At 37.2% G+C, this 24,642-nt stretch overlaps 12 protein-coding genes across 12 annotated transcripts; 6 read left to right on the plus strand and 6 right to left on the minus strand.

Annotated features, from left to right (window-relative positions):
- Window position 1: 1 nt before the first annotated feature.
- Window positions 2-3,574, minus strand: HKR1 (Hkr1p; the record flags this gene model as incomplete). The annotated part of the gene is made up of 1 exon (XM_003957570.1): window positions 2-3,574. One exon carries the CDS (start codon window positions 3,572-3,574, stop codon window positions 2-4), a length of 3,573 nt encoding a protein of 1,190 aa, XP_003957619.1.
- Window positions 3,575-4,432: 858 nt separating this feature from the next.
- Window positions 4,433-6,334, minus strand: RAD30 (DNA-directed DNA polymerase eta; the record flags this gene model as incomplete). Its single annotated transcript, XM_003957571.1, has 1 exon — window positions 4,433-6,334. One exon carries the CDS (start codon window positions 6,332-6,334, stop codon window positions 4,433-4,435), a length of 1,902 nt encoding a protein of 633 aa, XP_003957620.1.
- A 636-nt stretch (window positions 6,335-6,970) lies between these two features.
- On the minus strand, window positions 6,971-7,468 carry RPL12B (60S ribosomal protein uL11; the record flags this gene model as incomplete). The annotated part of the gene is made up of 1 exon (XM_003957572.1): window positions 6,971-7,468. One exon carries the CDS (start codon window positions 7,466-7,468, stop codon window positions 6,971-6,973), a length of 498 nt encoding a protein of 165 aa, XP_003957621.1.
- A 588-nt stretch (window positions 7,469-8,056) lies between these two features.
- SYF1 (mRNA splicing protein SYF1) lies at window positions 8,057-10,534 on the minus strand (the record flags this gene model as incomplete). The annotated part of the gene is made up of 1 exon (XM_003957573.1): window positions 8,057-10,534. One exon carries the CDS (start codon window positions 10,532-10,534, stop codon window positions 8,057-8,059), a length of 2,478 nt encoding a protein of 825 aa, XP_003957622.1.
- Window positions 10,535-10,961: 427 nt separating this feature from the next.
- KAFR0E03360 (putative aminopeptidase) lies at window positions 10,962-12,104 on the plus strand (the record flags this gene model as incomplete). Its single annotated transcript, XM_003957574.1, has 1 exon — window positions 10,962-12,104. The coding sequence occupies one exon, from the start codon at window positions 10,962-10,964 to the stop codon at window positions 12,102-12,104; it is 1,143 nt and encodes a 380-aa protein (XP_003957623.1).
- A 297-nt stretch (window positions 12,105-12,401) lies between these two features.
- Window positions 12,402-13,463, plus strand: ERD1 (Erd1p; the record flags this gene model as incomplete). Its single annotated transcript, XM_003957575.1, has 1 exon — window positions 12,402-13,463. One exon carries the CDS (start codon window positions 12,402-12,404, stop codon window positions 13,461-13,463), a length of 1,062 nt encoding a protein of 353 aa, XP_003957624.1.
- A 168-nt stretch (window positions 13,464-13,631) lies between these two features.
- Window positions 13,632-14,333, minus strand: RRP17 (rRNA-processing protein RRP17; the record flags this gene model as incomplete). The annotated part of the gene is made up of 1 exon (XM_003957576.1): window positions 13,632-14,333. The coding sequence occupies one exon, from the start codon at window positions 14,331-14,333 to the stop codon at window positions 13,632-13,634; it is 702 nt and encodes a 233-aa protein (XP_003957625.1).
- A 237-nt stretch (window positions 14,334-14,570) lies between these two features.
- On the plus strand, window positions 14,571-15,578 carry DFM1 (Dfm1p; the record flags this gene model as incomplete). The annotated part of the gene is made up of 1 exon (XM_003957577.1): window positions 14,571-15,578. The coding sequence occupies one exon, from the start codon at window positions 14,571-14,573 to the stop codon at window positions 15,576-15,578; it is 1,008 nt and encodes a 335-aa protein (XP_003957626.1).
- A 282-nt stretch (window positions 15,579-15,860) lies between these two features.
- Window positions 15,861-16,601, plus strand: STE14 (protein-S-isoprenylcysteine carboxyl O-methyltransferase; the record flags this gene model as incomplete). Its single annotated transcript, XM_003957578.1, has 1 exon — window positions 15,861-16,601. One exon carries the CDS (start codon window positions 15,861-15,863, stop codon window positions 16,599-16,601), a length of 741 nt encoding a protein of 246 aa, XP_003957627.1.
- Window positions 16,602-16,693: 92 nt separating this feature from the next.
- Window positions 16,694-19,042, minus strand: SIZ1 (SUMO ligase SIZ1; the record flags this gene model as incomplete). Its single annotated transcript, XM_003957579.1, has 1 exon — window positions 16,694-19,042. The coding sequence occupies one exon, from the start codon at window positions 19,040-19,042 to the stop codon at window positions 16,694-16,696; it is 2,349 nt and encodes a 782-aa protein (XP_003957628.1).
- A 719-nt stretch (window positions 19,043-19,761) lies between these two features.
- Window positions 19,762-20,397, plus strand: ADE8 (phosphoribosylglycinamide formyltransferase; the record flags this gene model as incomplete). The annotated part of the gene is made up of 1 exon (XM_003957580.1): window positions 19,762-20,397. The coding sequence occupies one exon, from the start codon at window positions 19,762-19,764 to the stop codon at window positions 20,395-20,397; it is 636 nt and encodes a 211-aa protein (XP_003957629.1).
- Window positions 20,398-20,778: 381 nt separating this feature from the next.
- TRS120 (TRAPPII-specific subunit TRS120) lies at window positions 20,779-24,531 on the plus strand (the record flags this gene model as incomplete). Its single annotated transcript, XM_003957581.1, has 1 exon — window positions 20,779-24,531. One exon carries the CDS (start codon window positions 20,779-20,781, stop codon window positions 24,529-24,531), a length of 3,753 nt encoding a protein of 1,250 aa, XP_003957630.1.
- Window positions 24,532-24,642: the final 111 nt, after the last annotated feature.

Consider the following 24,642-nt stretch of genomic DNA (forward strand, 5'->3'; position numbering starts at 1 on the left):
TTCAGCGCTTGTTTATTCTTTGTAGTTTCATGATTGACGACATTCTTTTATATAATTCCTCGTCCAATCCATCCAGCTCGCCGACTTGGAAATCATCTACACTATCGTCGTCTGTGTCATCAATGGTTAAATCATCAACTTGATCGAATTGTAACACAGTAGGGTCAACTTCATTTTTATATAGGTAATTTTCAAATTCCTCATCGAGAGGGAGGTCTTGGAAGAACAGGGTTGGATTTCTAGTTTCGTCTTCTTTTCTATCACTCATAAAATTTTCATTGTAATTGTTTGAAACATATTTATCAACCTGCGTAGTACACAAGTCTTGTTCGACATTTCCTGATAGGTTACCTATTGTGGGACCCATGTTTGATATGTTCCCTGCGGCAGCTTCTTCTTCATTATGTTCAGCGGTTTTATTGAAAGTATTGATAGTTGTTAGCTTACCTTTTGTTTTATGAGCAGAATCGTTATCATGGTATGTCGAATGACCTTGTTCAATGTCATTGTACATATATTCAGTAAATGTGGTAGTGTTTGTACCATCTAAGAGTTCTTTGTTCCCAAAATAGTAAAAATTACCATCATAATCAACTGTATATTGCATGCCATTGGATTGATCATAGACAACTCCTTCTTTTGAGTTAACTGTGGTACCGTCTTTGAAGGGGTTTTCCAAGGAGGAATATGTTTGTTTTTCGTTAGGCGAAATGCTCGAGCTACTCATAGAAGAGGCCGTTGACAAAGTCACTAGATCAACTCTGTTAAATCTGGCAGTTGGAAGTGTTTTGTTTAATAATTTTTTGGCTTTTTTATTTTCAATTCTTTTGTTCCAATGCTTGAAAGCAACCAAGAATAACCAAATCCAAAAAAATACTACGAAAAGGAACACTGTTGTAAATATTGCCAAACGATCTTTGATTTTGCTTGAGAATTTGCTGGTATAACCACTGTTTAAATCTAAAGAACCGCTTCTTTCAGTTTCCGTGGATGTTAAGTTACTAGGGTTCGTCTTTGTGTTGAAACTAGAATCGTTCGAGCTTAAAGAGCCATCTTGATTATTACCTTGATTGTTCATACCATTTTGCTGAAAAAGGTCTGTTAGAGAGATCCATGGATCGATTAAATGAACTAAAGTGGAGTATGGGGTTGAGGGATTTGAATACAGTGGAGAGTTTGGTTTATTAATGAATTTTTGCAAGATTCCTAGGGTATCTGTGGGAAAATAAACTTCAGCCACGCTGACAATATAATCTCTTTGATTTGAGATCATTGGAAGTATGTGTTTAACTACAACGTTTGAACTATTAAAGAAAGGCGGTGGAGATGACTCTCGTGGATGGGGTCTTTGCGTAGGGCTGGAAGAGGGTGATGAAGCCAGTTGTGCTGTTAGTAAGTTTGATGCGGGGCCCATAATTTTTTTAACAAATTGTGTTGAATCTACTGTTGTGGATTCGTGAGTGGTCAATATTGTTCTGCCATCATCTTCATAATATAAAGAACTTGAACATAGGCTTGTAATCTCCTCGCTTGAAGCGTTATATTGAGTTAATAGGAACGGATAAGACAAAGTTAACGGTAGAAACTCAAATATTTGAGCAGAAGCTAAAGGATTGTCGATTAAGAAGATGTAGTTTAATTCTTTTTTGAACCCGATGGTTACTAAAGTTGTATTTGGGGGTTGAACTGCCTCTGTAGGCGCAGCTATTTCTGCTGGTAGAGTTGCAGTAATTTCTGGATTTAAAGATGAAAAAGTAGAATCCGACTGATCAGAGGCGAAGATCATAGAATTTGGTAACCAGTCATTGGTATTTTGCGTTCCAGTAGAAGCGGGTTTCTGTGTAATAGAAGTTTTTCTAGATCGCGTCACGACTGATGGGGGTATTGATGATTGTGAAAGAACCAATGTGAAAGTGCCTCGGTGTGGATCCCATTCGGTTGTTCCTGTTGCTGCAAGTAGATTTTGGGACTTCGCTGTTTTGTCTCTATTGAAAGTGGATGCACTAGATGTCTGGACTGTTCTCAAAGGACTCCGTGAATTTTGAGATGTTTCACTGCCTTCGATGATAATCGATTTTGATGAAGTAAGGCCAATGATTTTTGTATTAGTACTTTTGACGCCTGTTGGGGTATATTTACTTGAAAACAATGTACTAGAGGTATATCTGTTCTCACTGGCAGCGTTCGATTGCAACAAAGAAGTACTCAAAGTTGAATGTGCAAATTTTGCTGAAGATGTAGAGTCTAGCATTGATGTACTAGCATGCACTTGTGACACAACTGGTGAAGTGCTAGTATGAACTAGTGGCGGATCTGATGAGCTACCTGTGCTTGTTTGTTTCAGACTAGCGGATAGCGTTTGTGAAGGCGTCTCAAGTACATTTTCCGAGACTTTTGTTTGGGACACTGCAGATTGTGAGGATATGGAATGTGGCTCTGTTTGCTGGCTGGAAGTTGTGCTTTCCTTTGCGGTGCTTAAAGTGTCTGACTTTAAGTCAGGTACTCCCGATTTCCCGGTTGAATTTGTGAGCGATTCTGAGTTGATGCTAGTGGTAGTGGAAGACTTCTCTTGAGCATTTGAAACTACATTTGAAGAAGCTTGAGATGACTGTAGTGCAGAACGTGTGGCTGAAAATTTAATCCATGAAGGATCTATAATATCTGTAGTAGATAATCGCAGTGATGAACTTGAAGACATCATTGAGCTTTCACTTGATTCTATAGAAGTACCACTAACAGTGCTACTTTCCTGACTTGTCAATATATCCGCTAATTCTGCCGAACTATCGATGGAGAATGTTAGCGTAAGCTGAGTAAACTCGGTCGGGTAGACGGTATATATTGTTTCACTTGAGCTATCTGAAAGGGAAGAAGCCAGCTTAATCTCTGATTCCGGCATTGAAGAGCTGACAGAATAAGGATATGAGGTTATCTCCACCATTCTAGATGAGATATCTAATTTTTCTTTTGATTTTGCTCTGTCAGAGGATAATGTAGATGGTAAAGCAATATATTGAGGTGTACTTTCAGCGGAAACGGAGCCCTGGGTATCTGATAAAGTCGATGTTGGGACGAACATAGAAGATACAGCAGGTGGCATAGTTTTTGTGCCAGCGACTGATGGGATAGCTGAATCTTTAGATACGCTGAAAGTTAATGAAGTATACTTTGAACCAGATAGCGATGGTTGATTGGATTGAAACTGTTGATCCATTGAAGAAATCACAGTTTCAATTGGGAGACTAGTTGAGGTAGTGGCGAGCTGTGAATATTGAATGGTTGATGAATATTGTTGGTTGTTATTGCCATCTAAAGAAGATGCTAAATATGTGTTTGTATTGGTATTTGAAGAGTCTGTTTTAGTCAGGGGATTATAGTCTTCTGAGCTTCCCGCAGCCACAGAAGAAGCTAAAGCTGCAATGGAAGTATAGTGAGAATTCTGAGAAAAGTCCGAAAGAATGTTATCATTACCGGACGTCAAATTGACGTATACCTTCTTTTCAAGAGTCAGTCTAGCATCACAAAGAAGCAGTGACGAGATGAAATACATGTATGTTATTATGAAGGTTTGCATGGTTGCAAAATTTCTTGATCAATTTTTTTCTTATACTAGAGTAAGGATTAAGCTTGAATGAGGTGGTGTTTTGGTGATTAAAAATTTCAAAGTTGATAAGAAGACGAGCAGTACGTAGTTGCTCTTGGTCCTAACAGACAAATTGACTCTCTCTTTCGACTGAATTCGGTGGTCTTCAAAATGCTTTCTGGTTGGATGGGACGATATAAATAGCCATCAAAATATCAAACAGTCAGACTACACATATATAGTAGTAAAAAAAAATCTTCGAGAATTGCGTAGAAAAAAAAAAAAAAAAAAACAGAAAGGATTGAAAATTCAAGATTTTTCCTGAAACGGAAATACTCCACCGGATTAGGTATCTGGAATTTACGATTCTCAGGATCCTTTCCGAATGAGGAAGGCATCTGGTTTATTTATATATCTCAAGTTAATCAAATCTTCAAGAAGAGCAAAAGTAGCCTTAATCGCATTTTGACTTGAGAAGATGCAGTATTGGGAAGAGTCTAATCCGTACTGTTGGCTTTTTAAAGAAGCTGGACCTGCGCTCGTCGATCTTTCTCGAGTTCAACAAACAATGCATGGTGGATAGAGTGTTTATGATTCAGTGGAACCTTTATGGGAAGAAATATAGGCTTCACACTACTAATAGCTTCAACTTCCGCCGTCTTCAGGTTCGCCGGCTTGCTGTAATACTGATTGTATATTTTTATTTTTCTGCACTCAGTTTGCAAATCGTAAGATGGTGGCGGATAAAAGTGGGAGAAGCTTTTACAAAACTTAAAATTATGTAAGAATGTCAACGGTTATTATTTCGTGGGATGCAGTTATTTTACTTTATATAATATACATCGGTGACTACTTAGAGAAAAAGCGAAGTATGCTCTTGGAATCATCCTGAGCCTTCTTCTTTTTACCGGTATTGTTGCTATTTGTACTTAATTTCCGTTTATTACTGTCTTGTCTCTGTGAATTGGAGAAAAGTAATCTTTTCTCCCCAATAGTCAGGTTTTTGGAATCCTCCTGCATCCCGTTGATGCTTTCGGAGAGCTTTAATGCAACATGATAATCTTTATGTTCTTGAAATTCTTGTAGACTGGGGAAATTAATGGAGCATTTTTCACAGAAGAAAACGGGATCTTTCGAAACCTCTTCCGGTTCCATACTCGACGAATTACTATCTCCTGCATTGGATTTGAAAACTTGAACTTGATTTCCGAACATATCTATTACCGTCTTATTCAAATCCATTATTTCAAAATTAGATAATACCATTTTCATATTAATCAACGGATAAAATTTACTAGAATTTCCTTGGCCATACGCTGCATCTAGCTCAGACATCAACTTAGTTCCCGTACTCAACAAATCTTTTGTATTAACTGTTGAGCTCTTATGGATAAACGGACCTGATTTACGTCGTACTTCAAAGAGCTTTGTGGTTACAACTACAGACACTGTCTTCGGCACCATGACTTTGTTGTACTCCTGCCCTAGTTCCATAACTCGTGACACGAGGTCTCCAGAGAACACTTCTAACCATGATATACAATCTACCAAATTGGAACACGATCCACCTCTCATATTTTTATTCGACATCATCGATTGTACTACAGGCTTAGGATTTAATGGCAGACAGTATTGGCCACGACATATTTCATATACTTTTGTGGCTAACGCAAGTGTTTTGGTAGGATCTAAACCAGATTTATCCTCATTTGAGTGCTTGATAGCGGAGTTTAAAGTTTCCTGCAAAGCTCCAACCGTTTCCCAAGTGTCTCTTATATATCTTATCGATCCTTTTTCTGGCGCTTTTAAAACTTTATGTAGGCTTCGACCTTGAACACCACCAAGAGTCCAAAAACTGGTTATTTCAAAGGAATTTTCATCCAGAAAGTTCGTCACATACTTATTCAATAGGATAGTCTGTGCGTTTGGCTTCTTGAAATTCGAACCCAACTTACTGACACTTTTCGTCCTCGAAAGTCCACAAGAAGTGGTATAACCTAAGCTGTCTTCAATAATTTGTCTTATTTCATATGTGATACGCGATCCTAAGGCAAATATAACATCATCCCAATCTTCAATAACTGGTTTTTCAGTAGATGCACCATAAACATCCCCTTCGAATTCTAAGTTCTTCAGATCATCTGGAACAGCCGGTAGATGGCTCCTGAGTTGATAGTTTCCTCCTATGAACATTTCCTGTAATATTGAAAGACCAGAATTTGGATTTTCCTCTTTAGTTACCATTAGTTTTTGAAAGCAAAGCCTTCCTAGATCAAGAAACACTTCATCAACACTTGCCTTTTCTACAACATCACAATGTTCTTTGAAAATCTTGAATAGTTTCCTGCTTTCTCTCCTGTAGGGATCTAGAGAAACCTTATGGTTTATTGGAGATAGTTGTTTGTCCCTATCTTTATTCCAAGATCCATATCCATCATGATATTGCCAAAAATCTTCACCTTTCTTGAATACAGCAGTATGAATAGGAATCAAACAATCGCATTTTTGCATTGCGCTTTCGATAGTGTCCATCCTTGAAATACCATAGCTTCTGGCGGCATACGATACCGCAATGATTGAACTCCACTGCACACAAACTACTGGGTCATCTTTGCTATATCCACATCTAATTTGTTCCGCTTGTGCAAAGAATGCATTAACATCGATATGTGCGACACAAGATAGTGGAGACAAATAAGCCTCTGTCGGAGAATTCAATTGAACTAGATCATTCCAAGTATAGTTTGACATGTCCTTGCTTTCTAGTCATAGTATTTCAAATAGTACAGGGAAATTGTATTGATCTCTGTACATAGAAGGCTCCAAGATGGACAGCCTTCCTTTTTTAAACAAAAGTAAATTTTGCGAGCATTAATATCGAACCAACTGAAGTGCCACAGCTGATCTACATTGCTACTAAATAGTATGTAATTGGGCGTTACAATTCACAAACCGTTACAAGCGGCGAGCCTACAATTTTGGTCAGTTTGTAAAATTATAAGAATTTAAGATTATATGACCTACACTGTATTGAAGATTAAGAAGAAGAAATGTCTGACACCATTGCTCAGTATGAAGAAAGGTAGAGATCATCAAACTAACGAGCAAAGCATCAATTTATCTTGTTTGAACCAAATAGGAACCCAGTACGGGAGTAAAATTAGGCACCAGAGTGTCGTCAAACTTTCATTACTAAGAGAACTTTATAGTTTAAGTTAAACAAATCAATAAAAAAAAAATTGGTGGCATACAACACAGATCTTTATATTCCAAAATGTAACAGAAAACGTTTTTTATATTTTTATCATATTAAAACCTTAGATTAAGAAAATACAGATTTATATGGATGAATGGAGCGGAATATTTTTGGTATTATATACTAAAGCTTTAGTTTTCTGGAATTTCAATTTCACCAGCGTTAATACCTTCAATAATGTCGTGTGGGTTTTTGAAGTCAACACGACAACCGATGGATTGGGCGGTACCTAAGATTTCCTTAGTAACAGAAGCTAAGTTCTTACCGAAAGACTTTTCTCTCATTTGTCTAGCGACTTCAATGATGTCGTCTAATTGTAAGTTACCACTGTGCTTGACATTCTTGTCCTTCTTTCTGTCTCTTGGTGGTTCCTTTAAGGCAGTAATAACCAAAGAGGAAGCAGATGGGACGACAGAAGCAGTAGCTTGTCTGTTTTGAATCTTCAATTGAACAGTAACCTTGATACCCTTGAAGTCCTTGGTAGCCTTGGCAATATCTTCACCAACCTTCTTTGGAGATAAACCTAAAGGACCAATCTTTGGAGCTAAAGCAGCGGAAGCACCAACTTCACCACCGACGGCTCTTAAGTATAGGTATTTAACTTCAGTTGGATCAAATTTTGGAGGCATTTTGTTTGATATTATTCCCTTGTTAACCTATATGCATAACTAACCATCATAAGCCAATCATATATATGTTAATCAAGTTATTACTATGGTATCTATTACCGCGCTAGCTTCCTTACCAGTATGTGATTCCCTCTCTCTGGGCCTCCGTGTGTAATGTGACCCAAACTCGGTGACAACAATCAGAACTTCCAGCATGTTTCGCACTCCATTCCGGACGGAGGAACTCCCCGTGTGGCTCCGCTCGAGTCTGTCTAGAGCTAAACAACAGGCAGTGAGACTTCTCTCCAGAGAGCCATTAAGCAAGTCTGCCCCCTGCCTGGAAGGAAGATTGGAATAGTGGGTGCCGCCGTCGAGAGAAAAGTAATTTTCTTTGCCCGACTCTTGAAGATGGTTGAAAAATATGAAAGTTTCCGCAAACTCAACATTTTTCATTTGTTTTTTTCGAATTGGGAAAATATAACACCCATAACACTGTACGTTGTGGGTGTAAAAGATACATGCAGTCATACATATATATGATTTGCATTAGAAGCCCTAATCTAGGGCTTCGGAAAAAAAAAAGACTAGATAAATGAATATTAGAAGATATTATATGTCAAGTTCAATTTCTTCAGGATTTGATGAGTGTTGAATTTGTTTCTTGGACATTACAAACTCAATGTTACCCTTTTGTTTGGTAGCTTCCTCAGTATCAATCTTCATCGAAACCTCAAGCCTCTGTTTGAGAACTAGCATATTCTTGTATTTTTCTTTATCACCAAATTGTAGTTCAAATTGCTCCCTGTAGTCCCATAGTTCTTTGTTAAGAGCAGGTGCTACTAAAGAAGCACCATATGTCAAAATTTCCCTAGGACGCGTAGTTTCCCCCAAAGATACTTCGAATTGGGCGAAATCAATCACGTATCTGGATACCTCTCTTCTCGGCAACACTTGTATGCACTCGGCATATATAGCTCGAAGTAGTTCCGTTCTCGAAGATGATGTTGCCTTCATGATACAGAGATCCCACATTTGAATCTTACTTTTAACAAATTTGTCACTTATCTTGCGTGCACCTTCCAAGAGAATGTCAAGACTTCTCTTGGTAACTCCCTCATTTCTTTCTTCGAATTCGTTATAAAGTATAAAAATTGGCCTGCAGTCTATTTCGTCCTCAGTTAATGCAGTCGCTTGATCAAACAAGTCCCGTATATGTTCCTTAGACAGATCGTTTTCCGTTATACAAGCTTGCTGTAGATACAGCGTCCAAAGTTCATACTGGACAACACTTGGGAAGCTAGAGATTGCACGCTCATATATCTGGAAACTTTCCCTTATTTTACCGACTTTTTGCAACAATTGTGCATATTGGACAAACATAATTGGAGTTACTATTTTCAATGCAATTGCCTTCTCGTAAGTGTTGATAAGTTCAGCAACCAGTTTTTCGTCTGCGAAAGAAATAGTAGAGCATTGTACTTCTGCAAGATCGATAAATAATGTCCACAACTGTAAAGAATTAAAGATCACCGTCTGGGAGGGAACCTTACCTTTTCCTTTTTTGAATTTTTCAATCAAATTTTCTGGAGATTTGGGTAACTTCAAGGCTGTCCTGAGTAAAAAGATGGCTCTTTCAATTCCAAATATGCGTAATTCATTTCTCGTCCAAGTAGCCCATATAAGCTCCAGATCTTCAATAAAGGGAAAAGGGACTTTTAATGCCATTTCATAAATTTCCCTACTAGTGTCGTAGTACTTACTATCCCAGTAAATTTCTGCGTAAGAGCACCAAAGTTTTCCAAAAACCTTTGGTACTGTCACTTTAACGGGATCGACTCTTAGTATAGCATCTTGGAAAACTTCAAGTTTGGCTTCAAGACTGTCTTGTAACTCAATCCTCTCTAGCCAGTATTGAACATTATTCACGTTCTTTCTCAAATAGAAATCATTGAGTTTCATTTCGTATGAACTAGATAAAACTGTAAGAGTATTCATATGCTTCTGTATTTCAGACTCTAGATCAGGAATATCCTTAGATGGATTGTCCTCATAGATATCCATTATAGTAGCTAACGTAGCCTCTTCAAAATCAATGCAGATATTATAAATGGATGCAAATTCATGAAATAATGTTGTTGATGAAATAATGTTATTTAATAAGGGCTCAATTTTATTAATTTGAGAGGATTTGATATAATGTTTCACTAAAACAATCAATAATTGTACTAAGGCTCTATTATGAAGTTTCAACACCTCCTCGAAAAATATTTCGTATTGTAATTCCAATTTCATACCCTCTAAGGCATTTAAATAAAGAAGACACAAGGAAAAGGGTGTTGTTTCTGAAGGTCTAATGTCATTTCCTTCGTTACTTTTGAAAAGAAACTTATCATAAAGTTGTTTGATTATCTCATAGTTGTTTGTCCTACCTAAGTGCATTAGTACGCCACTTAATTTTTCAGGTGGGCAGACAGTTAGATACCTTTCATATAGTTGCGAAAGCCATGCATTTTTTACTATATTTTTATTGCTATCTTTGTCATCAGAAAGAGAGTGGCGAAGGAGCACTCGGAATTGCTCGCACTGATCTTCTTCATCGTCCACCAATGTTTCCTCCATTAATGGAAGGAGACATTTGTTGACAAATTCTAGTACAGAATACCATATTTTGAACTGATTTTCTTTCGCTATTTTTTGTAATGATGTTACCAGGGCCTTTCGTATGAGAGTCAAGTCAAATTGCCCCGTAGCAAACTTCATATACTGTAGACATAAAGTGTCACAGTTCCTTTTGCAACTTTCAAAAGCTCTGCGATACATAGCATCAATTTTCAAATAATGCATTTTTCCCGTATCAATTACCCATTGAATATACTCTTGCCAAACTTCAGGATCCTGATGAAATTGATTGCAAAACCTCTCATATAACCAAAAAACATGGCGCACCGATCTCTTATCTCCCTTAACCTGGTTCTTCCATGTTTCAATATACCTTTTCCAAGTCAGCATATTTTGGGGAGTACTTTGTAACTCATACTCAAACGCTATGTCATCATCATCGATAATGTACCCGTTAATATATTCCATCCGGCTAACCTGATTCTTCCTCGTATTGCCAATGACTGTACGTTATCTTTCATCAGTAGTGAAGCTTTCATCAAATCTGGATCTATAACTTGAAATTTTCTAAAGCGATGAGAAGCCCATACATCGCATACAATCTATCAATATATTGATAACTGAACAGTAAATGCAGCATAAGCTCAGGAAAAGTACTTATATTGGGGCCAAGTGGTATTGTTAACACTACTAATGTTCTATCTAGGTGGTCCATTTGCTGTAATATGAACAAATTTCTATATAGCCTCTTCCTTCGATTAAACGGAGTTTTTTTCAAGTAGCAAATGCGAAGAAAGTGAATGACATTGAAATGTGCCTCGAGGATTCGAGTAACTCCTTTTGAAGGATTGAATTGGTAGCATTCATACTCGCCCAATTACATACATCAACAGGAATGAAAGTTCTACCAGTACTCTTAGCAGTTTGTTCAATAGCTTCTTCAGCTGGTGCATTTCCGTTTCAACCTTTGAGATATCTGGAAGTGGCAGATGGTGAAATAATAGCTGTAACTGAGGACAAGAAATTGTCGCTCTTGAGAGGAGGCATTAAGTTCTTTGATGTTACCAAACACTATAAAAGAGGTTATTCCTTTTTCGAGGAACAAGAGGAGACACCTATTATTCCCGAATTCGAATATCCTACCAACGTTACTCATTCGGATGTACTTGAGCCGCTATTCAAAAAGATCGATCAGTCTTGGATGCACGACAAGTTAGCACACTTTACGAATTTTTATACCCGTTACTACAAATCTGAGACTGGTTATGAAGCTGCTCTTTGGCTCTCAGAACAAATTGAGGCTCTAATTGAGGGCCTACCAGACGGTTTCGTCTCAATCAAACATTTTGACCACAATGAATGGAAGCAATTTTCTATTATTGTTAGGTTCGAAGGTTCTTTGAGCCCAGAGAATGTTGTGGTAATTGGTTCCCACTTGGATTCCATAAATCTATTGTTACCTTCTATATTACCTGCACCAGGAGCAGACGATAATGGATCAGGTACAACTAGTAACCTAGAAGCCCTACGTATTTTTGTAGAATACCTTAAGTCTACAGAAACTCCGCTGAAAAATTCAGTTGAATTTCACTTTTACTCAGCTGAAGAAGGTGGATTACTGGGATCGCTTGACGTATTCACTGAATATGCAAAGTCCGAGAAACGTGTTGTTGCTATGCTACAGCAGGATATGACTGGGTATGTGCACGATCCCCAAAATGAACACGTCGGTGTTATTGTGGATTACACTACGCCTACACTAACTGATTTTACTAAATTGGTAGTAGATGAATACTTGAGTATTCCATATGTCGAAACTACATGTGGATACGCCTGCAGCGATCACGGAAGTGCCACGAAAAATGGGTTCCCAGCAGCGTTTGTAATCGAAAGTACATTTAGAGAAACAAGTAAATTCATCCACAGCACTATGGACACCATAGACAGATTAAGTTTCAGCCACATGGCCGAACATGTTAAGTTAGTTCTTGGTACCGTTTTTGAATTGGGTGAATGGGATCACTTTGTTAAGAAATGAAAACGTCATATATTCCTTCCTATATATTTAATCTAATCTAGCTAAGTCATGTTGAAATTTACGATTTCCCTCTCAATATCAGCAATACCCGTCACATTTTAATTCACGACTCTTTACGTTTTGCTTCTGACGTGTCGATTTAACGAAGATGACACTGACTAACGATTTTCTTTCGAGAGACGTAAAGCGAAGACTGAAATTCCAACTTTCAAATGGATATCAACAAAAAGTTATTGAATACACTGTTTCTTTAGTGAACTTTGTTTATCTCCCCCATTATACAAAGTCATTCACAGCATGCAGGAGAAAAGTCTGGTGGCAAATGAATCAGTTAGTTTGTTTCAAGTTCCAGCGCCACAGCGTGTCAATGTTCTCCTAGTTCTTTCGGTTTGGCTTTGGTACGGCATCCTGAGGTTCCTAAGTGCTCACCACATAGATGTTATATCGATCATACAAACGAGAACATCAAGCGATATGAGGCAATTTCCTACACATAGTCAACTATTGCGTAATACAAAGGCATTTGCTATAAAATTATCAAAAATTATATTCCCATGTCATTTAATCACAGCAATGTTATTTATAATATCTCATAGTGTTGAACTAGGCCCACTTATTGGTACTATGATACATGTATTACCACTTTTTCAATTTGCCTTGATTGTAACATTGATTGTGCAACGTTCTGAAATAATACTATATTGCTCAAAGCGATTGCCTCTCATAGAATCTGACCCACGTCCTTTAAGAAACGTTTATATTTTATTGTCAGACTCTCTAACATCTTTCACAAGGCCTCTAATTGATTTTACATTATTTACTTCGTTACTATTTGGTGGACCAATGACACATTTCGATCTGTTTATATCAGCGTTACCTTCCCTAGTAAGGGTTTTTCAATGTTTGAGAGAGTTTAGTAAAGTTGATGGGGCCCATTTATTGGCGAATATGTTTAAATACTCATGTAACATCCCTATTTTGGCGTGCACATGGTATTCTAGAGTTGACACTGAGGCAAGTTTGAAACAGAACTTTTTAACGCTACAAATGTGGTTAATGTTACTAAACTCTTGTTATACCTTTTTTTGGGATGTAAGAATGGATTGGCGTATTACTTCTTTAACTAAAATAAGAAAGACGACATGTGCGTTGCCTTCAATTAACTATCAGCTTGCAATAATTTTCGACTTTATGATAAGATTTTGGTGGATTTGGATCGCATTATACACACAGGACAAGACAAATAGATTTGTATTCTTTGATGGTGAATTACACTATTTAGAAATTATACGAAGAGCATTGTGGGCAATTTTCAAGTTAGAATCAGAATACACTCTAAGATCAGTATCTAAGGCCTGAGTACATAAGTTATGAGAAAAAAAAAACTTTTTCAATGTTTCAGAATGTCTACGCTTTACTTAATTATCTAATTTACATATTGAAGATGCATTTATTTTTTTTTTTGGCTCTTATCGAAGGAAGATGCCTTCAACAATTTTTTCGAGCATATTCCCAATCCTTCAGAGACTATTTGTATTTACTATTTCTATGCTTGTTTTTGAATGCTTTCTTTTGATTTTCTTTTCTTTCATTCTTGGTCAAATATCTGAATTTCTTACCCTTCTTCTTCTTCTTATTTTCCTTCTCATCCTCCATACCAAGAAATTTAGCATATTTATTAGCTCTCGTTATACTTTCAGAGAGAACTGCCTGGGCCTTTTCCAATTTCACGTTATTTAATTTAGCTAGGTATTCAAAATTTTCATTTGGTTCCAATGATTCAAATTCTACAGTGGTTTCATCTGAATAAACCTCCTTTGTCTTTAAAATTGGTTTAACACCATCCTCAGTGGTCTCTTTCTCATCAGGGAACCCTGACCAGGAATCATCTGATTTAGTGCCTTCAGCATCTGAGTTGTCATTTTGTGCATCAAGGACATCTTGCTCAATATCTAGACTTTCCTTGAATTTCTGTAACTGTTCCTCCATTTGCTGTTTTCTCTCATCACGAACTCTTTTCCGTTCCTCAATCCTTGCCAGTCTATCTTGCTCCTTATTGAACTCCTGTGCCTTCTTTCGCCTCTCTACCTTACGCTTATGGAAACCAGTCAAATAATCTAATCTTGAATCATCATTGAAAGTGACTTCTTCAGCACCGAACTTTTTCGATTGCTTCGTAGCGTAGTTCTTACCCCTCGTAAGAATCTGTCTATTCGACCTAACAACCATTCCTCTATCTCTCAATCGACTCGTAGTAATAACATTTTTGAATCCAATAAAGTAGTGATGAGCATCGGATCTCTTTTAAAATTTTTACCAAAATTTTCCAATATGGACTTTCGGGTAATGCAGAAAACCAAAATTTAAGGACAACTCATAAGTATAAATACACTCAATATATTATCCAAAAACTGCTAACATTAATCATCCGTCTGCGGCCGATAAGGTTTACCAAAGTTAGCAATAATGACCAATAGAAACATACATACGTTGAATGGCTCGGCACGATCCAACAGGTCTTCTTCTTCAAATGATGCAACAATTTCTGACATTTGGTTCAGTGTACCACCCGTTACAAGGACGTTAGTGTTGATGTTAGGAACTGTGACAAGTCTTGCGGCATTGCAATTGGTTCAAATGGGATATCTGGTATTTCAATGGAATGAAACGTTCCGTCATTTTCAGTTTTGGAGAATAATAACTGCTTGCATGGTCTTACCTCTACAAGCAATGCCCGCGCTATTTGAAATATACAATATTACCACTAGATCCCTTGAGTTAGAACGTCAGCATTTCATGATTTCTAGTGTCCACGACCCCTCAATCGACTATGCCTTTTATCTACTATTTTCTATTCTTTCTTTTACTAATATGGCCACTTTTTTTGAAGGTAGAAATATGCCCATGATATTAACATCAGCACTTTCTTCATGTATCACATTCACATGGGCTGTGGATAATCGTAACAACAAGGTATTGTTTTACGGAGTGATTCCAGTCTATGGGAAATTCTTCCCATTAATTCAACTTGTCATTTCTTTCATATTTGGCGAGGGATTCATGAACAGTCTCGTGGGCATCTGTACAGGATACTTATTTGTCTGTCTGGATACCAGAACATTCGGCCCATTATGGGGTTACATCTTCAAAAAGGAACCACTCTATGGTATTATGCCATGTGGTAAGCTCAGTAGTCCATCATGGTTCAAGTACACTTATGAAACTCTATTTCTTTCTATAAAACCAGAAGAAACAGCTGCTCCAACGACATCTTCCAAGAACGCGTTCCTATCTAAGTTCACAGGACAAGGACAAAAGCTAGGTGGAAAAAAGACCCCCGTTACAAGAGCAGGCAGGCTTGTGAGGGAAGATACCCCAAACGACAGTGGCTCTAGTACAGGTACTGACGCCACTACTGACTCAACAACCACTGGTAGCTTCCGTGGTAAGGGACAACGTGTGGGAACTAAATAAAGATATTCTTGATAAAAATACACTCATATATAATTGCAAAGCAGACCTGCTGTTTTTTAAATAACATGTTGATTTTCTTAAGAGTCTTGTGAGTCTTTTCTATTTGATGCGTAAACCTCAAAACACATTTTTCAGCTGCAGCCGTCGCTGATGAATTCCATTTAAGGAAATACATGAAACATCTCGAGATATCTGACCTTTTATGATATAAGCAGATATAAGACACGGCTTCTTTAATTGTTAATATCGTATTTACTCATTAGAAATACACTACTCTACAAGATGTCTGATAGTGTCAATAGTGTTAATGAGCTCCCCATAATAATCGATGGAAAACCTTATCCGGATATCACAAAAAACCCACCACAGGAGATAGCCACAACTGCTTTTACACTGGGCATATTACTCGGAGTGTTTCTAGGTCTACTACCTGTCCTGCATTTTAAAAGCTTCAATCTTTACATTATTGCCCTCTCATTATTCCACTTTTTAGAATACTACATTACGGCGAAGTATAATCCTGGTAAAGTCCATAACGAATCCTTTTTACTAAATAATGGTGTGGGATATTTAGCTGCTCATTTAGCTGCTACAATCGAATGTTTCTTAGAGTGCCTCTTCTTCCCTCATTTAAAGTCATACACTCCTTTGCATAAAGCACTGGCCGTCGTTGGTGGTATACTTGTTTTAATTGGCCAAGTTGCAAGAACATTGGCAATGTCTACTGCCGCTCAATCTTTTTCTCATGTATTGAAGACCAAAAAGGAAAAGGATCACGTTCTTGTGAAGTCTGGGCTCTACAAATATCTAAGACACCCGAGCTATTTTGGCTTCTTTTGGTGGGCATTGGGTACACAACTACTTTTACTCAACCCAATATCATTCGTTGTATTCGTGGGTGTACTATGGAGATTCTTTAGTAAAAGAATTGCAGTTGAGGAGAAGTACTTGATAAATTTTTTTGGGAAAGAATATATAGTTTATAAAGATAGCGTCAGCACATGGATACCATTTATAAATTGAAATTGCAATATTTCATTGTTGTTGAATAACGTCCATATTGATATTGATTATATAAATCTTTAGCATGAAAAAATGGTTATTTAAATGTAGTATTATTTAGATTTATTCGAAGAATCTTCCTCGGCCATATGAGAATTAGCACTTTCTGTTAAAAATGATGACGAAGTTGAATGCTGTCTTTTCTGGGGTAGGGTCGTCGAATGAACTCTCCTTGGTATAAAAGGTGCCACAATAGGTTTTTCTGAAATCGATGTGAAGGGCGGCAATCGTGGTTTTTGTAGTGGTTGCTTCTCAAGCCCCGTATCTGGACTAGATGTCAAGTGGCTATCAATCAAATTGGTAAAAATAGTTGGTGAATTTCTTTTCGATGGCAACATAATTGGCAATCTTGGTAAAGTAGGTATAGATGGTGATCCAATCGTACTAACCTCTGATGATCTAGACTCTTTATTACTTCCCGGACTAGTATATGAAACCAAAGATGTTTCTGAGTTAGGAAAAGATGATCGAAGCGACTTATCACATTCCCTGTTATGTAAGGACGATGGACTTCGGACGGGATCAAATGGTGGCAATTTGTTTTCAACTGAGAGAGTTGATTCTGAAGAGATTGTGGGTTCGTTATCTTGGGTGATATCTGCTACAGCAGTTCTCGATCTTAACGGGTCAGCTGAAGGTACGCTTGTGTGCTTCATTCTATCCTTGAGAACTTCTAAAAGAGGTGAATTTGTTGAAGCCTTGTCACGGAGTTCGTAATTTGAAATATTGAGTGGGGTTCCTCCTAAAATATTGGAAACATTCACTGACTTCTCCAGAGTGTTCGTGAAAGTACCGTTATAATCTGGTGTCCTTTGTTTACCTAACGGTGTACTTTCTCCTATGCCTGGGTCCAAAGTATATTTGTCTTTATAATCATCTAAGTAATGCTTCATATTTGCCCTTGTATCAGGTGGATTTTCAGCATCTTTATTGAAACTATGATTCTCAGGAAACTTTGTGATCTCTTTTTCCCCTTTTTCCTCTTCATCACTATCGAGTGATATAACAACTGGGTTGTTGGATCGGTCTATACCAAACGTATTTTCTCCCTGTATATCTTCACTTGGTAAATGCACTTCATTATCTTCCTGCTTTACCTGAAAATGCTTATGTCTTTTCTCTATTTTCACTGGCTCCTCCTCTATATGTGGCTTCCAGTCCCCATCAGTGGTTATTTCAACATGTTCAACTTCTTCGTCACAAATACTTAAAATATCTTCCACAAACTCACAAATTGCCAGCGAATCAATATCCACGTGTAATTGACAAATAGGACATCGCCATGTAGGGATCTGCATTTGAGAATGTAAGAACCACAAACCATCAAAACATTGCAAATGTTTACACATAATGGACCGTACTGGATATTTCATCCTTGTAAAAGAAATTGGACATTGTAAACTCATTATCGTGGAAGTGGTCAAAACACCAGCTAGAGCTTCTTCATCCTGAATCTTTTTCAAGTTATATAGAGTAGCAGCTTTTATTATTTTTGGATGATTTAAAATTTGTTGAAGAAGGGCTTCAGGTGGTATTACTTCCACAATATATATGGATATGAGAAATTCTGCTATCGTGAATGCATATATTAATTCAAAATTATTGTTCTGACCTGTATATCTGATGTATGGGGTCAAATCAGCGGGTTTTGCTGTACCTTGTTTATTTTTTAAGCCTCTAACATCATCCTTTATTGTAATTCCATTAAACCTGATTTCATTAGGTGAAGGAAATTGAACAATTGTGTCATGACCTGATCCTAAAGGCGTTAACAAACCACAAAATAAATATAACTTATATTTGCCAGTTTTCAATATTGCATAGTCAGATTCTGATAGTGCAAAATTGGCTCTACAAGTACCTCTCCCATCGGTAACCAAAACTTTTTGTGTGGTGTCCGGTATAAGCCTTTTCAATTTATAAAATGGCGATTGCTTGAAGTGCAGAGGCTTATGAGCATTCCCTATTGATGAGTGGTTCAGAGTATTTGATATGCTTCCCGATACATGCTGTGAAGGGCCCGGGGAATAGCTAGAAGACACCCTATACTGTTGAGTACCGCCATTGGCATTTAAAAAGCTTTGTACTGGAATTCCTCGTTTCACCACCTGCAAAGCACTGGGGTAGTCTAAAATGGCTTCACCATTTCTGGTAAGCTCTAAGATCAATTTTATAGCTTCAATCACGTCAGATATGATCTCTGATGAATCATAAAAACAGTTGTGTATTTTATCTATGATCCTCTTTTGCAATTCTACTTTCTTCCCAGAAAGTTTCAAAGAGAAAGATCTGCATAGATCTTTCAATTGTGCAACTCTCATGAGCTCTACCTGGCATACAGCTTCATTGTAACTATTATCGACTTTTCTTGATTCTTCGGAAATGGGACTCAATGAGGACATGATTAGCTTCCAGGAGTGACTTCTGAACTCAGATTTTAGGCTCCCTAGGACCAGTACCGAATATCTCCAGTTATATTTAAATATGCCACGCCAATATAGTAAATTATATATTCTTATCATTAATTGTAAGACTCACCATGCAAAACATTTTTTGCTCATCATCACTTGATTTATTTGCATGTAGTGCATGGGTGTTCCACGAATTGATCAACATAAGCTATTTCATTGAACTATTACCAATAACTTATGAACCTTGAGTATTGCAATCTTCCAAGATGATCGGCAGCTCAGTCTGCACAGTTACCTTCAACGCCACAAGATAATTTGAAAATGCGCCATATTTCTTTTGCATTAAACCGTTATCCCTTCAAAGATGCGACTCTACCTGGGAATCGATAGGGACTGTACTCTCCACATCAGAACCATGTATGTGGTAACATCCCGCTGCCTCACAGAAACCGACCTAAAGGCTTTCTTTTGTTCATGAATGTTGATGAAATGAAGTTTTATTTTTCTCTTGGCAAACACTCTGCGATGACAGGAATTAGAATATAATTTATCGATTCGTGACTCTGTTTTTACATCTTCGAAAGGTCAAGAAAGAAACTGTAATTTTTGATGGAACGTGTGTATGTCATTAAACAATACGAATCTTATAACAATCGATCAGATTTAGAATCATATAGGTATCATATTGCATTGTCATACATATGAGCAATATGTCCAGAATTGTTGTATTAATATCAGGTTCCGGGTCTAATTTGCAGGCTTTGATAGATGCGCAACAAAGAAATGAACTTGAAGGAGGCCAAGTTGTATCTGTCATATCTTCAAGTAAGAAAGCATATGGGCTAACTAGGGCTATTAATGCAAACATTCCATCCAAAATCTGTTCTTTGTACAGTCATACTGAAGGTATAGCAAAAACGGATAAAGTAGGTCGTGCTCAAGCCAGAATCGAGTTTGAAAAAGACTTGGCTCAGACGATTGTCGAGTACAAACCAGATGTAGTCGTCTGTGCGGGTTGGCTGTTAATTTTGGGTCCTACATTTTTATCTAAGATCGGATCCATACCAGTTATCAATCTACATCCAGCTCTTCCAGGCCAGTTCGATGGTACCACACATGCAATCGAAATGGCATGGAATCACTGTCAAGAGACTAACCAACCTTTCGTTTCCGGTTGCATGGTACATTACGTTATCCAAGAGGTGGACAAAGGTGAACCACTGGTCATAAAGAAATTGAACTTGATTCCCGGGAAAGAGACTTTAGAAGAGTACGAACAGAGGGTACATAAGGCTGAACATATTGCCATTGTAGAGGCTACTAAACTGGCACTGGGAAATTGCTGAACTGCATATACATCAGCAAATTCGAATAAACTTCTGGGCAACCTCATTTATTTCTATGACCAAACTAGTGCAAAAAACAAAGAGAAAAACACTCAGATTCAAACCAACTTGTACACAGATCCCAACGTGGCCTATTAGGTGCATTCAAACCCTATCAGCACTTAGTAGCGGTGATGGGTCGTTGAAGTTTCAATATAGTCGTATATAGTGATGTTGTATTCTTGGATCATCAATTCAAATCTTGGAAAAACTGATGTGGGTATTAACTAACAATGTGACAGTCTGAAAGGACTACAGCAACTCAATTCGCCATCTACTAGCATTGGCAACCAATCACTTCATATAGAGTTTTGTCTATTACGAGTCTTTTTTTTGTATTTAATGAAGTCTTTGGCACGATATTCCAGCTTTGTCAGCCCTTGTAGAATACATACATTGGTTGTACCAATTGGGAAATGGAAACGGAAGGACTTTAATGAAGCTGTGAGTAAACTGAACGAATTCAATGAGGTTAGGTTGTTGGATATTACGCCATTCGATAGTCCACTATTTACACCTCAAGGATTCCCTCAGGGCAGATTATTCTTCGATTTTAACATTCAGGGCCATAATGATTCCTTAGATCTATTTCTATACGATTTTGAACCTTTCAGAAAAACATTCATAGTAATTGGTTTGGTTAATGATTCCAGTAATGCTACCAAGAATTTTGAAGTGCTAAAAGAGAAGTATTCCACTATTATATCTCACAATTTAATCTATACGAGCGACATAGGCTCAATTAACGAACTAAATGTTTTTGTTTCAGACCTTAATGCATCGAGCAATATAGAAACTATTATCTGCGACATAGGCAAAAGCTTTTTAGAGTCTCTGTCACATTACTATTCTTCCTATAAACATGTGACACTTCGATCCCCTGGATCCGTAGGCGGTAATACAATTTTGAAGGCATCTTTAACAAAACACTCTGCAAGGCATATATATACAAGATCACCTTCTACCAACAATGCCAGTACAATGTCGTCAAAAAGGCTATCGTCAATTGAGATGGCTACAAATAATATCAAGAGAGCAACCTCTATGAAATTAGCTAGCTCTTTATCTACTTCAGACAGCCGAGCTCAGCAAAGGGCTAAGGGAAGGCAAATGAAAATTTTGGGTAATTTTCAGTTACTGGCTGGTAGGTATACCGACGCATTAGAAACTTTTACTGAATCAGTTGTGATATTACATAAAATACGCGATTATCTGTGGTTAGGTTCAGCTTTCGACGGTATTGCAATATGCTTTATACTTTTATCGTACCTAGAGATTCCATTTCAAATTCCAGAAATTGTGGATAGTCTTTGTCCCATTGAAATAACAAATTCTCCAAGTGAGTCAAATACACCAAGGAATAGCGTATCTCTCAGTCAGTTTCAATCGCCAAGGAGTTCGATAAATTTCTCTCCAAACAGTTTTACAGCAGATTCGGAGAATGTAAATTTACCTATATTGATTAAATCCATTTCAGAAAAAGTTTTATACTATTACGACTTAAGTCTACCACACAACAGTGAATATGCACCTCAGGTTGTGTATGCTAACTGCTTGGTGAAGATCCTTACGTTTATGGTATCATGTAGCGCCTCAGACACACTATCAAGCGAAGTATTAACAACCATAGTTCATGGCACTTTAGTGAAGCCGGACTTGACTATAGGAAATATAGAAAATGCTCTGTTCTTAAGAGAGGAAATCTATTCTTTTTCAAATAGAATATTTGATCTTCAATTGAAAAATATGGATGCGGAAGCCCAGTGCACCATATATATAACGCTAGCTCTCGTGTACAAATCTTTAGGATTTGAAAGAAAAGAAGCCTTTGTGCTAAGACTACTTCTTGTGTCACTTGTGGCAAATGAAGAAAATCTTTATAGATATTCAGATTTCAAAGAATTATTCTCCACAATACTAACTTTGTATAAAATAAAGGAATATAAACCAAAAGATGCTAAAGCGAGTGTTTCAAACCAGTCCTGGATACTATTACAGAAAAATGTTTTGCAAGTATGTTTGAAGGTTGCGGAAAAGGCAGGCAATGAAAGATACATTACAAAAATTTCCGTCATGCTTCTCAGCCAATACGCTCATACCTTAAACTCAATCGAGCAGAAGTCAATATTCAAAAAGTACATAAGACCAAGCATAGTCAATGGAAGAATAGACAGTTACTGGGATCCTTACATTCTAAGAGGTATAAGCCTCCGAAGATTAGAATTCGATCAACCTGGTACAACCAGTGCTACCATTCCAGTGGAATCTGAAATTCAAAACACCAAAAACCAGAACAAATCGTTTGATGACAGCAAGGTTTTTAATCCTTTTAAAAAACAAAATGACAATAGCATCACTCATACAAGTGATTTAGAATCCATGAATAATACTTTCTTGATTGGAGACAGGGCTGAGATAATATTTGTGGTCCAAAATCCGTTTAAATTTGAAGTGGAAATAAGTCAAGTTCAACTTTGCGGCAGCATTAGTGAATTCTGTGAATTTAGAGAGGAGCCCTACATTTCGCACGAAAATCCTTTCAAAATCAACCCGGAGTCTATTGTCTCCATTACATTACCTTTAACATTCAGAAAAGCTACACATCAAGAGTATATTACGAGTGACTCAGTGTCCTTTTCGTTGTATGGTCTGTCGTTCACTGAATATAAATGTGCTCCGTATGAGAGGGAAAATCTAAAATATATTGAAAATCAACAGAATGAACAATTCAAATATGGCGCTACAATAATCAAGATCCTACCTGAACAACCCCATATAGAAATACTAAATAGTTCTTCTTTTGTGCCAATATCTCTGATGATTTTGGACGGAACAAAGACAACATATCCCGTCATGATACATAATAAGTCGTTGAACTGCGCGGTAGATTACTTAAACTTCAAGACGGTGACAAATATTGAGCTTTCTATGAAATCTGATTATTGGAAAAATGTAAGAGCAGATGATTTATTTTCGCTAGAGAAAAAGCTACAGTGGCTAGAGAATTCTGCTATACAAATTATGGATTGTCCTAAGAGACTGGGACCGAATGAAACATTTGAAGTGGAATTAGAAATTGATACTTCAGGAATTCCTTTGGATTTCAATTCATTTGATTTAGTTATTGAATATGGAATGACTTCAAAGGATAACTCTCGTCTTTATGCTAAGGAGTGTCGGGTCACCTTTGATGTCACTTTAACGAAAACTATTGAAGTATCCAGTGTAGATGTTATTCCAGTGAATGAAACGATGGTCCAAGAAAACGGTGGTCCTACCTGGCTTAAGTACATACATAAAAGCCTAGCGGCAGATAAATCTCTCCACTATTTTGATTTTGCATTGTTTTTGATTGATGTTAGAAATTCCTGCTTAAATGCAGTGTCTTTGGAAATTCAGTTTTCAGATTATAAGTCAGTCATTTCGAATATTGAGTCCAATCATAGCTCAAGAGTTATAGTGCCAGTAAAGAAAATTTCGTATTTGACAAAAGATTTAGCAAAGATGCCAGTACCGACAATTACAAAAGGTAGGCAGTTTATTCAAAGTGGTCTGAAGAAAAATCAAGAAATAGAGATGAGAGAGAGCTTTTGGTGTACTGAATATATTTTAGAGAACTTAAAGTGTACCTGGGTACCATTCGACAGGAGCTCCATGGTAGGCTCAGTCTCTTTCAGGAAGTTCTTCAGAATTTTTGATTCAAAAATGGTTTCAATACTATATCAAGGATCCGCCTCCTATAATATACTCACGTCTACAGAAAGCCACGAGAATAAGGTAGGAGATAGGATCAATATTAAAGCGGTAATAACACCCTCATCCCCTAAGAAAATTGTTAAAGAGGATTCACTAATAGTTACCTTGACGATATTTGATAAACTGACACTGAAACTTCTCTCAAAATCGAACAAGCGCATATTATACAATGGCAGTCTAATGGACTATATTGACCCAAATATCACCAGCAAAGTGTCTTTTGAACTTTTGGTATTGGAGCGTGGGCATTATGAGATTTGTGTCGCGTTATCAAGAATGCAAGATCCCGATCACATTGTGCCAGCTAATTCCAATCCAGTTTCATTGCTTGTATCGTAACGTTAGTTGCTACATTATGCAACTAAAATACGCACTTTATCTTCTATATACTGATAAAGAAATGCTTTTGCATTGCCAAATAACCTTTACCGAATTACTGTATTAATAAAA

This window comes from Kazachstania africana, chromosome 5, assembly GCF_000304475.1.
Source record: "Kazachstania africana CBS 2517 chromosome 5, complete genome".
NCBI lineage: Eukaryota > Fungi > Ascomycota > Saccharomycetes > Saccharomycetales > Saccharomycetaceae > Kazachstania > Kazachstania africana.